A 12,295-nucleotide genomic window follows, 5' to 3' on the forward strand; every position below is an offset into this window, starting at 1 on the left:
ACACCTACAACACACCTACAGCACACCAACAGCCTGGGAGTGCAGCGGAGGAGGGTGTACCTGTCAGTTTCTGGGTTTTTACCTGACTTTGTGTCATTCAGGGGAGACTGCAGTCCACTGTGTGGTTTATTTCATGTATGATGGCAGTTACATGTAAACTAATAAATCCAGTGAATGACCCATCTCTGTGCACACCTTCATTAAATAGTGGAAACAGAAGACTGGTCTATTGTTACTAGTGCAGAGTGGATCTCCACAGCACCACTCAGGCCCATCTCACCCTGAGTAGCTAGTTTCATGTCATTATATATCTATTACAGCCTCTCTACAGACGTCACCTGTTTAGTGCAGCCACGGTGTTACAGAGTAAACAGGAAGTAAATGAGAGTCGCAGCCGAACATCTTGTGGCTTCTAACTGTCCCCGGTCACTGTCAGTATGACAGCAGACAGCAGAGCATCTTGGTCTAAGAGATAATGAGATAAATCTAATAACGGTTGATCAGACCTAGAAGGCCGGTGCCCTTGATGCTCACAGGGATCCTTCATTAGAGCACACAGTAAACAATGATAGAACACGTGTCCTCCATGCAGCACGCTGCTAGCTGCTCTCGTCTCCGTACGATTCTGCTGGTGACGTTTCCTGCATGTCCAGTATAGCCTGAGAGGGCACAGACCTGTCTGGCTCCCAGATATCCTGACTTCAGACAGACAGAAAAAGCCAGGCATGTTGCAGATGTCTGAGATCAGATTGCATCAAAAAACTACATGAAAATAGAAAGCGTCCCTCCAAAAGCGCATTTTCTCAGTTTTCTTATCGTACACACAAGCTGCTGCTAGCCTGACAGGACAAACGCCTCGCTGACTCAGAAACATGCAGAACATTAACTGACAACATGAAGCTGCTGCGGCTGATTTATTCACCAGTACAGCCAGCAGCGCTGCAACATGTGTTGATGGGGAGCAAAACGGAGCCCCGGCCATGCTGCACACAACGCAGGGCACGCTGATGGAAAGATGAAAGAGAAACATGAGGATGAACAAACTCACGTTGATGTAATTTGCATTGATGTAGTCATCTGTGCTTTTCAGAATGACCCGTGTGGCATCATCTGTCGGGAGGAGAGAAAGAGGGAAAGATTACACATGGGAAAGATGGCAAAGGGGGAAACAGGTTGCGAGAAAAGAGTTCAAGAGGAAAATGGGTGTAGAAGAGAGCAAGAGGTCGATGCCAGCACATATTTGAAAACAGAAACAGACGCCACGTGCAGCCACGTACATGGAGAGATGTCTCGGTAGCGATTTTTGGAAACGTTCTGAGGTAATTTGGCACACAGCATGGTCATCCCCGGCCTCTTCCTGTACAGTTGCTGTAGAAAAAGGAACACAAAGGTCAAAGGTGTGCAAGATCAGTAAAAACAGACTCTTTCTTTGTGCACACTGTAAACATGTACGAGTCATGCTGGGAGCACAAGTGGCTGCTCACCGGCTGTCCGTGCATCTATCTGAGTGTTTTGAACATTCCTCCTCATAGTCAATAGCACAGCAGTGAAACAGAAAGCTGTTAAGAGATGATGATGAAAGACGTTTTGGGAATGTGGAGGAGGAAGCCAGTTAGAGACCGCTCCTCAACAAAGCCAGCCTATTCAGCGCCGTCTTCTGGCCGGCTGCTTTGGGGTTGGTGGACGGGCCGTGGCAGCCAACACGTGCTCTGGCCTGACTTTTAAATGCCTGGGGTCGACATCTGTCTATCTGTGGTTTCTGATGGATTAGCACATGTTGGTCAAGCTTTTATTGCACTTGCAGTGAGGGCTGGATATTCAATCGGCTCTGGGCCCAAATCCTGTTATCACATGTCATCAGTTCTGCTATCAGTCCTGGAGACATGTAGGAAATGGATTTCCTTTTTGATACTGCCAGATAAACATTATCTTGCACATTCTGTCACACCAGGTCCATCTCCAATTAGTCTATGGTGCATTTCTGCTGTTCTCTCCACAACACATGGCAGCACATTCATACATGCTCTGAGTGAGAAGCCGGTCAGTGTTCAGACCGGAGTCTACGCTGACAACGCTCGCTCGACTCCTCCACGTAGGACTGAAAACAAAGCAACTGTCCCAACATCCAGTCAAAGTTCATCACATACAGGCAGAGATGTGCAGCTTACCTAGCTAACTCTAACCCTAACCCTGGCTGGTACTTGGTCTCCTGTTCCTGTAGGTAGTGATATATGCTCACCCTAACCCTCACAGGGATGGCACAGGCATGGAGTACGTATTTCTGTGCAGCTATGGGCTCATAAACTCCATCTGAAATGAGCAGAGCATCATCCGACCCATCAGTCAGAAATTCAGCATCAGTTTCAGAGCAGTCAGGGTGCAGGGATGCAGTGGTTAGAGGCTGCAGGGAAACTGGTCCATGCTCACCCTGCTCTGACTGAACGCTGGTGTTGGCAGCAGTAGAGAAGGTAGTGAAACCACAAGTTAAACCATCAGCAACAAACAGCAGAAATACTGCCAAAGAAAAAGGCCTGCCATCAAGTTTTTGCTAAAAAGTAAAGAATGAAAGAGAGGACATTTACAAAAAAAGAAGCAATATAAATGATATTTTAAGGTGTCCAACATAGCAGAAAGTACCGATCAGAGTCCTGTCACAGTAGCAGATCAATAAGCAGTATTGGCCATAGTGGCCGTACCACTGGAGGCTGAATGCTGCACGTCCCACAGACAACCAGCTGTTGTCTTCCTTCAGCTGCCTTGTTTCTGTCCTGCTCACATCTCAGACCGTCCCTGCCTAACTCTGCAGCATGCGGCCGCTCTGACACGAGGCCGCTCTGTGATGCGCTCATCCAGTTGCATGAATTGTTTCTGCAAATGAAAATCCTGAATCTGTGATCAGCATCGTTAGCTTCCTCGCTGACATCTACCCAATCATTGCTACGACTATGGTACTGCTCAGTACTGGTCAGAACAGAGTTTCTGGTGCTCTGCTCAACCTGGATATGAAGCACTAAATAACAGAAGTGTGTCTGGAGTCTGTTTATGTCAAGATCTTCTGTCTTTGTCCTCACATCAAACTGTGCCAGTATGGCTCCACTGCTCAGGCCTTCCTTCAGTGTGACCATAGAGTCCCTCAGAGCATGCTGGTCTAGCTGGGCAGGGTCCTGAGGAGACTTCTCTGGGATGTACTGAAAATCTGGCTCCGAGTCCACCTTCTCCTCCACCACGTCATAGATGGCTGAATGGAGCAGAAGAAGAAATAAGCATGGACAGAAAAAACCTTCAACATAACAAATGCTCAAAGTCATTACAACCATAAGCGGTCATCCGTAGTTCATATCTGTGCAAACGCCTGCATTCATATATACGTTTCAACAGCAGAATCCCATGATGAGAATCGACAGGCATTCAATGCATCGATGCAATCTTATATCTGCTTTGATGTACGAGAGGATAGAATGCTCAAATCCCTCTCTGACCCAGATAAAATACCAAGAATTTCTGTTTCATCATCTTTTAAAGCTTCCCTCCCCGCACCGCTTATGCTGATGAAAGGAAATGCTTCGGCATGTTCCTCCATGCTGAATCCATACAGCTGAGATGTACAGAAACCTAAACGTACAACTTCATAGACTTCATTTGCAATTAGCAGAACGGGACTGAGCGGTCCAGAAGCGGAACCAAAGCTTGTAGCCACGTGTAGCAGTTAATTTTCCAGAGTGGGCTGCACCAGCTGTTCATGTGTTACACGTAGCCTAGATAACCAAATGTTGACAATCACTGACCCAGTAGCACGACAGAAACCAGTGCTTTGGTAAAAACCACCTTCCAGATGTAACTGTGACACAGCCTGCTGAACCCCATCACAGAACTGGCTTGGTAATAACGAGCTGATAGACAACAGCTCTTCATATTCTGTTCACGACACTCTGTTGTTGAAGACCGTACCACGGAGGCTAACGTTCAATATTTCAGAGCAGATCTGACAATGGAACAACTCACCGTTTGGTCTGACCAATAGGATGAGCTCCCCAGAGTGGCTCTCACAGCTGGCCTTGATGAACATGACCACCTGGTCATGGGTGTGGTCCGAGATGTCCCGCCCATTAATCAGCACCACCTGGTCACCCTCATTAAGGCGAGGCACACACAGGTCAGCCTGAAGAGAAACCGTGAGAGAGGCTTTTAAAACATTTGTTAGGGTTTACTTTGACAACACGTCGACAGTCAGAGATGACACTCTATGGCTACGCTAGTAGCTTAGCATGGCTCTGAGCCACTGTCCTGGCCAAAGGTGGGGACGGATACGTCAAGTGACTGGAGTCACTGAAGCAACCAATCAGACGCGTGCATAACGCTGAGCTGTTCTAGACTGCTTTACAGCTCTGCAGACGAGCTGGCTGTTCACTTACCGATGTTCCCGGAGCCACTCTTGACACAATGATAGGCATCTTCTGGTCAGCTCCACCCTGGAAACGTACAGGTACGTGTTCACGTTACAATGCGCTGAGTTTTCCGGGGAGACACTGATGAAGGACTGTGAGCGTGGCGTGATGCATACAGATGATGCACAGCAGCAGAGGTGTGGAGCAGGTGTCTCACCTTGACGTTGAAGCCGAATCGGCCGTGTTCATCAGGTCTCATCTTGATCAGGACCAGGTTATCATGAGGGACTACTCCATTCAGCTGAAAGAACACAGTTCAACACAGATAAGTCCAGTTTACATCCTGCTGTCTTCTCAGTCGTCCTCCTCCAGCACAGAGCACAGTTACAACAGGCTGGTCAACAGAACCAAACCTTTACTTCTGCTGTACCTGGTTTAAATTTCCTTTTGACTGGAGTGTTAACTAAACATTTCTAATGAAAGTGTAACTTAGATTAAGAGTGTCACTAATTTATTTATGGCCACTAGGGAGCAGAAAAAACATCTGAACAAGCAGGAGCAAATCCACCACACAAGACTGGTTTATGTCCATAAACAGTAGTTTGATTTCCCATGAAGCAGACGTGGAGTCGTTCTCTTCACTTTGTGTTTGTGGCCACCTGGAGAATGCAGATAACCTGTCCTTGGGTTTATCTCTATGAACACGAGACGTTACACCAATACTTCTGTTCAGTGTCAATATCAAACTTTTCCAAGAAAACTCCCGAGAGAGGTAATACGATCATGTTGCCATGGTAACACTGCTCAGGCTCTGACCAGTCAAATCTTTATTATAAACGTCCAGCTGGAAGATAAGGCAGAACCACACCGTTAGCTTTCCTGCACATGTACTGCAGCTGTCGCAGCCGCAGTTTGTCATCAGTCAGCTCTGATCGATTGAAAACTTCAAGAAAGCAGATCTGAGCTGGACAAACGGGGAAAACACTGAAGAAGCAATTTGGACTTTGCAAAACTATTTTAAGTCTGTCCAAATGTTTAAATTAAGTTAGTGCAATGTGTGCAGTCTCAAGGTAGTTCACTACTGATATTAAATTAACTTTAATTCGATGTGAAAAAGATCCTCAAAGTTTAGTCAGTAATCGCTAAAACAGCTGCAAGGCCCAGACGAACATCCTGGGCTCTGTGGATGAGAGTTCCTCAAAAGAACGTTGATGTCAACAAGCCTGATTGATTTTTTCATGAGGTTAGAGTGAGACAAACATTTTCATTCCCTGGTAATCACAACTGTAAATTAGAGAGTAAATACCCACGAGCCTCATAACCGTGAGTCAGGGACACGAATGTTCCTGATCTGTGACACAGCAGGAATGAATCACAACAAATGGTACATCCACGCTGATCATGGCTGTACGTGGCACTCTGGGGTGAACGTGCCATGCTTGGCGACATTCACAAAGTGGCACTTGTTGCATTTTGTAACGGACACGGTCTGGGTCAGTGCAGGACCTCCAGGATGGAAGGGGTAGGGATGCTTTATGCAGCTGGGCACTCGAAAACTTCCTGTAATCCAACATGTCTGTGCCGTCATACTGACCGTGGTCTTGTCGGCGTTGACGGGAACATCGTACATCTCGTTGAGGTGGTTGTCCAGGAGGCTCTGCTGGGAGTGGGCCTGGATGATCTGGCTCAGTGTCTTCCTGCTCAGCTGCTTGGGGGGCAGAGCTGGAGGCTGGCCATCTACCCCATCTGGAGAACTGGGGGGAGGCAAACGGAGAGAGAAAGACGATCAGAGGCCGAGAGATAAAAGTAGAAATAAAGCAAGAAATTAAAGACAGAAGAAAGTGAGAGGGGGGAAAGTGGCTCAGATAAGCAAAGTGATGTGAGGAAACGTTGTCTAGATGAGCTGATAGGCTTCTTTTGATCGCTATGCCACAGGATGGCATCTGTTATAGAACAACATATAGTACATTCTAAATCATCTGCAGTCTCCACACTCAGTTTTTTGCAGCTGGCATCGCCGATAGAAAAAGCCACAACATACCAGTACCATAAATACACAACTAATGGTCTCGCTAAAGGTCTTTCTATTTGTTAGAGGTGGACTGAAAGAAACAGAGACAAATGGAGAAAAACAGATAAAGGGGAATGAGAGAGAAAGAGATTGCAAGAGACAGAGAGGCTTAATAGCACTGTGTTAGTCACAATGCATTAACCTCAATAAAAGGGCTGCAAGAGAGGAAAACACCCCCCATCACGAGACAATAAAAGGCAGCCTGTGTACGGTGAAACAACAGCAGCGTCAGTCAGGTAAGGCTTTCAGCGGCTTCACGGCTCGCTCTCTGGTGGGTAGAAGTGCTCAGCCGCTCCTGAAGGACGGAGCAGCAGTCAGAGAGCATCAGCGTTGTTTGGGCTGCTGCTACTGGTGTCACTGTATGTCTTAAACACACACACGCAAACCAACATTTATTATGGGTCAAAAGCAGGTCAGGCTTTGAGAAGGAGGGCAGAGCACAGCAGGCATGTCCTCCCACATCACTGTATGTCCTCAGCACGACACACACGAGTGAAACGGATATGCAAACATCTTCATAGCACACCACAACTTAGGCCAGACTCTGGCATGACAGGACTGAAACCTTGTCTGCACCAGCTGTGATGAAGCCATTAGAATCATTTCATTGTAACCAAATGCTAATTGTCTTCTTTTGCCTGAGAAATCTTTAAAAGCATGACGCAAGATAGAAATTAATCAGCGTGCAGTGACAGAAAAATCCCACCGCTGGTTCACGAGACGTCTCGAACCAGCTGCTGTGGAGCAAGACGTCGCATTCACAACCTCCACAGGACAAATTTAAAAGCTGTCAGTGCACACCCACTGTTTTAAACCAAACTATTTTCCAGCCTTTGCTTTGAATCTGTGAAGAAATGGGCCTGATTACAGCATATAAAGTAATTCACCATCACATACCATCCAGTTGCTGCCCTGTTGTGACAATATACGGTAGAACTGCATCTTCTTGTGTGCTGACGCTGTCGAGGAAATAAAGTCACTGCAGCTCACCGCGGCTCGTCACACAGAACATGTTCACTGCATGCAGCTACAAACTGAACATCATACAGACATGTTGCCGGTTTGCTGTAGTGACTATATGAGGAACTGACACAGAGCAAAACTTCTGTCCAAGACAGAAAGCAGATTCTGAATGTTGGAGGAGCGTTGGGGAAAACCTGGACTACAGGCCTGAGCAAAATGGTCAACCTGGAGACTTTGAACTGGGTTGAGTGGTGTCAGTAAAGACTGCAAATACACACTCAGTGTGTTTCAGCTTTAAGATCAGGGGATGTGCCACTCAGAATGTAATCTACTTGGTGCAAAGTTGAAGTTATTCAGCAACCAAAGTGTAATCTGGATTGGAACCAAATCTTTTAAGTAGACATCCAAATTGGGTTGAGGAAGTAATTCAGAGCCACTGAAGCTGAGAGAGATGATTAAAAACATGAATTTGTTTCTTTTGACAGTAACCTACTTAGTGAACTCTGCCCTCTGTTTGCAGTCCAACAGGAATATCTGAGACCGGGAGGGTCCAGGAGGAAACTGATTTGAGCCGCCGGAGGGATTTATTTTCAAGTCTTTGGGTTTTTCATGGCAGCAAATAAAGGAAACTAGAGACCCTAGTCATACTGACAGTTTTAAAAAGGCAAGAATATTGTCAAACTGAGAGTTTGATACCGATTCACTTTCAGCCTAACCCTCCTCTCCGCCCCATCATGGCTCTTTCTTTAACATTACAGCAAATGGTTTGTGTGCTTCTAGCTACAGGTCGGGAGGGATGGAGGTGCTTTGGTTTACACTCACAGCAAGAAGGTTCTGTGGTACTGGTCGGCTGGACCTTCCTGTGTGGCGTTTGTCCTCACTGTGCCTGTGAGGGTTTTCTCTGGGTGCTCTGGCTTCTTCCCACTGTCCAAACTCATGCATGGCAGCTTCAATGTGACTGACTTGGCAGCAGCAGTGGGTGTGAGCGGACAGGGTTCTCTGTCTGTTATCTCTTTGATGAACTAACAACCAGACCAGCTGCCTCTTGTGCAATGTCAGCTGGGATAGGCTCAGGACAACACACTCCCATGAGCCTCCACAGAAAATGAACTGATGAATGGAAGCTGAATGGTTTTCTGGGGTTAGGAACACACATGCATGAGCCTGACTTCATAGTCGTAGTCCTGTTGAGGACGGGTGATAATTCCAGCATCCATCATCTCTACACTCTCACTAGGATCATGGGGGGCGGAGCCTATCCCAGCTGACTCAGGGTGAAGGCAGGTTCACCTGGACAGGTAACCAGTCTATCACAGGGCTACACTTAGAGACAGACAACCAAGCACACTCACATTCACACCTACGGACAATTTACAATCACCAATTAACCTCAGCATGTTTCTGGACTGTGGGAGGAAGCCGGAGAACCCGGAGAGAACCCACGCTGCACGGGGAGAACATGGAGACTCCACGCAGGAAGATCCCGGGTGTCCTCACCGGGACGTGAACCGGCGACCTTCTAGCTGCGAGGCGACAGTGCTAACCACTGAGACACTTGCAGCCCTATTGTAAACATGACAATCATCCACACACACATTTTAAGAATTCTGAAAGAGTTCATTATTAAAATTGTATGATTTAACATCCTCTTTCTGAATTATTAAACAAAGACGCAACGTTTTATTAACGTAACAGGCAAACAGCATGGAGCCAATAAACCACATGCATGACAGTGTTTGTGTTGCTTCAGGAAGACACAGCAAGAGATTACGTCATCTCTTGGCTCTGCGAAAGAGCGATGAGCCACCAGCTTGGCCTGAGCGTGTGTGTAGCTTGGTAGGCTGAGGAACTACCACCTTAGTGTTGCTTCACCATTCTGACTTCCAACGGACAAATGTTCCATCTCTGTAGCTCAGTCAGTCAGTCACTCACTCAGTCAGTCAGTCAGTCAGCAGAAGATCTCAGGGTTTGGACTGTGGAGCTTCATAAGTTAAAGGACCAGATACTGTACAGTGTGTGAGCCTGTCTGAGGACATGCAGAAAGCACAAATAGACGCACACACACTAATTCCTAGTTCCGCCCTGTTGCACAACCTCTCCACCCTGCTACCCGCTATAAACACATTTTACAGGCTGTTTTCAAAGGGTTCATCTTTCCTTTGGGGCCAGCTAAGTGACACTGGGAGAGGGTGTGAACTGTTGGGAGAAGCCACAGACAGACATTTAAAAACCTGTCAACTCAGCAGCAGAGTCAGACAGACTGTGACGGGCGCTGATGAGTAAAGTGTAACTTCCAAATTAAAGGGTGGCTGTTTGGGGGGTGTTCTATTTATGAAGCAGTGAAATTATGATCTAACCAAAGCTCTGCCACCGAGTCAAAAGCTGATGTTTTTCCCAGAGAGAAAGCGCTTCAGAGACCGTGGGCGGGATATGCAGCAAATGAGAAGAAGACAGAGGAAGAACTGAGACCAGGAGGCAGAATGACACCAGTTCATGGAGCTGCTGGCAGCGGGGGCTCGGGGCTTACGGTGTAGAGTCCAGGCTGATGCTGTTGGCCTGCGTGGACGATGCTGACTTGTGATTGGAGGAGAAGACAGGTAGGCTAGGGGAGGCGTGGATCACATGATCAACCAGGTGGCCAACTGACGATGGCCGTATCCGTGTCCCCTCTTGTACAAACAGAGAGTTCCTGACAAACACACAGACATAATGTGTTAGAGCTGACATCACAGCCTGAGTTCTTCTGGCATGGTGGAGGTACGTGTGTAGCCTTGGGTCCGGGTCAGGGTTAACCTGGACCTGGACCCTGACCCTGACGTGCTGGGAAGCTGACATCCAATACATGCTCAGAACTGTTGTTTTATGTACTTGCTGCTTGATCAGAAAGTTTCTGAGCTGAGTCCCAGTTTTGCCGCTTTTCTTTCTCTTGTTGTTGTTTGAAGGTTAACTTTAAATTATTTAGGTTAACTTACTGAAAGTGAGGACTGAGCGGCGTACAGGCCATGGATGGATGGAACTCAGTGCACGACTACGTACTGTCTTGGTTTGCACCAAAACTCACACTGAAAAATCTGACATGATATGTGGCTGTTCCGTGAATGGAGCAGGATGGGTGTGACATTTGCTTGATTGGTTTTATCCTTCGGAGTCATGGTTTGGCCTCAGACGCTTTCACAGCGTAAATGTTTGCCTATAAAGTTCTGAAATGACTCTTAAAAAGTTCTGTGCTGCAGTAAACAGATGCACACTAAAAACTTTTTCCAAGGTTTTTCATGTCTTCTAGGTGCATTTAGTTACAACTCACTGATTGGGCGTGCCGGGCGGCGAGCGAGTGGGCAGGCTCTGGGTCTCCAGTCGCTCATCTGATAGGCTGTTCCTGCTGACCGACTCCCAGTCTGTCCCGCCCACCAGCTTCCTGGCTAATGGCTTGCTGGGAGACCTGCTTAGACCGTGATGTTAATTAATGTCTAAAATGAGAACAATAACTGCACATTTTACAGCTGTGCTAAACAGTGTTTCTTCTGGAGTCATTTGGTCATTCAGGTCACTTGAATTGTCATTCAAGTGACCTGAAAGGAAACTTGTGCAGCTTCTCTTGGCTCCATTTTCAGGCTATAAAAATGTAGCCAGAGAGAGCGTGTCCATCAGTTTGAAGGCAGGACTGGATGAGGCAGTATAAAGAGATTCCATCAGAGTAGGATGTGGCTGCTGAATCAGTTAAACAGCCTTCTGTCAGTCGGGTGTGATTCAAGTCCTGTGTTGGGCACACAGTCAGGCTGCTGGCTTGGCTCTAACAGTGTACATATACAGACCAGACCAAAAGTTTGGACACACCTTCTCATTCAAAGAGTTTTCTTTATTTTCATGACTATGAAAATTGTAGATTCACACTGAAGGCATCAAAACTATGAATTAACACATGTGGAATTATGTACTTAACAAAAAAGTGTGAAACAACTGAAAACATGTCTGATATTGTAGGTTCTTCAAAGTAGCCGCCTTTTGCTGTGATTACTGCTTCACACACACTCTGCGTTCTCTTGATGAGCTTCAAGAGGTAGTCGCCTGAAATGGTCTTCTTGAAGGAGTTCCCAGAGATGCTTAGCACCTGTTGGCCCTTTCGCCGTCACTCTGCGGTCCAGCTCAGCCCAAACCATCTCGATTGGGTTCAGGTCCGGTGCCTGTGGAGGCCAGGTCATCTGGTGCAGCACCCCATCACTCTCCTTCTTGGTCAGATAGCCCTTACACAGCCTGGAGGTGTGTTTGGGGTAACTGTCCTGCTGAAAAATAAATGATAGTCCAACTAAACGCAAACCGGATGGAATAGCATGCTGCTGCAGGATGCTGTGGTCGCCATGCTGGTTCAGTATGCCTTCAGTTTTGAATAAATCCCCAACAGTGTCAGCAGTAAAGCACCCCCACACCATCACACCTCCTCCTCCATGCTTCACGGTGGGAACCAGGCATGTAGAGTCCTTTTCTGCGTCGCACAAGGACACGGTGGTTGGAAGCAAGGATCTCAAATTTGGACTCATCAGACCAAAGCACAGATTTCCACTGGTCTAATGTCCATTCCTTGTGTTCTTCAGCCCAAACAAGTCTCTTCTGCTTGTTGCCTGTCCTTAGCAGTGGCTTCCTAGCAGCTATTCTACCATGAAGGCCTGATTCACACAGTCTCCTCTTAACAGTTGTTCTACAGATGTGTCTGCTGCTCCAACTGTGTGGCATTGACATGGTCTCTGATCTGAGCTGCTGTTAACCTGCGATTTCTGTGGCTGGTGACTCGGATGAACTGATCCTCTGCAGCAGAGGTGACTCTTGGTCTTCCTTTCCTGGGCTGGTCCTCATGTGAGCCAGTTTCTTTGCAGCGCTTGAT

The 12,295-nt window shown here is 47.1% G+C and overlaps 2 protein-coding genes across 3 annotated transcripts in view; both read right to left on the bottom strand.

Moving 5' to 3' along the window:
- Positions 1-1,002, bottom strand: part of epb41l5 (erythrocyte membrane protein band 4.1 like 5) — a 52,295-nt gene extending 51,293 nt beyond the window's left edge. Inside the window, exon 1 of the mRNA XM_008296345.1 lies at positions 995-1,002. The gene's annotated coding sequence lies outside the window, so the exon portion shown is untranslated. The remainder of the gene's footprint in view (positions 1-994) is intronic.
- Positions 1-12,295, bottom strand: part of ptpn4a (protein tyrosine phosphatase non-receptor type 4a) — an 85,383-nt gene that overhangs the window by 7,721 nt on the left and 65,367 nt on the right. For both annotated transcript variants that reach the window (XM_008296342.1, XM_008296343.1), the window contains 9 exons: positions 10,724-10,858; positions 9,947-10,108; positions 5,980-6,139; positions 4,603-4,686; positions 4,413-4,469; positions 4,003-4,159; positions 3,072-3,238; positions 1,278-1,368; positions 1,049-1,110 (listed from right to left, as the gene is read on the bottom strand). In XM_008296342.1, coding sequence (XP_008294564.1) covers positions 1,049-1,110; positions 1,278-1,368; positions 3,072-3,238; positions 4,003-4,159; positions 4,413-4,469; positions 4,603-4,686; positions 5,980-6,139; positions 9,947-10,108; positions 10,724-10,858 — 1,075 coding nt within the window. The remainder of the gene's footprint in view (positions 1-1,048; positions 1,111-1,277; positions 1,369-3,071; positions 3,239-4,002; positions 4,160-4,412; positions 4,470-4,602; positions 4,687-5,979; positions 6,140-9,946; positions 10,109-10,723; positions 10,859-12,295) is intronic.

Source organism: Stegastes partitus, unplaced genomic scaffold (genome assembly GCF_000690725.1).
Source record: "Stegastes partitus isolate 25-593 unplaced genomic scaffold, Stegastes_partitus-1.0.2 Scaffold1121, whole genome shotgun sequence".
In the NCBI taxonomy this organism is placed as follows: Eukaryota; Metazoa; Chordata; class Actinopteri; family Pomacentridae; genus Stegastes; species Stegastes partitus.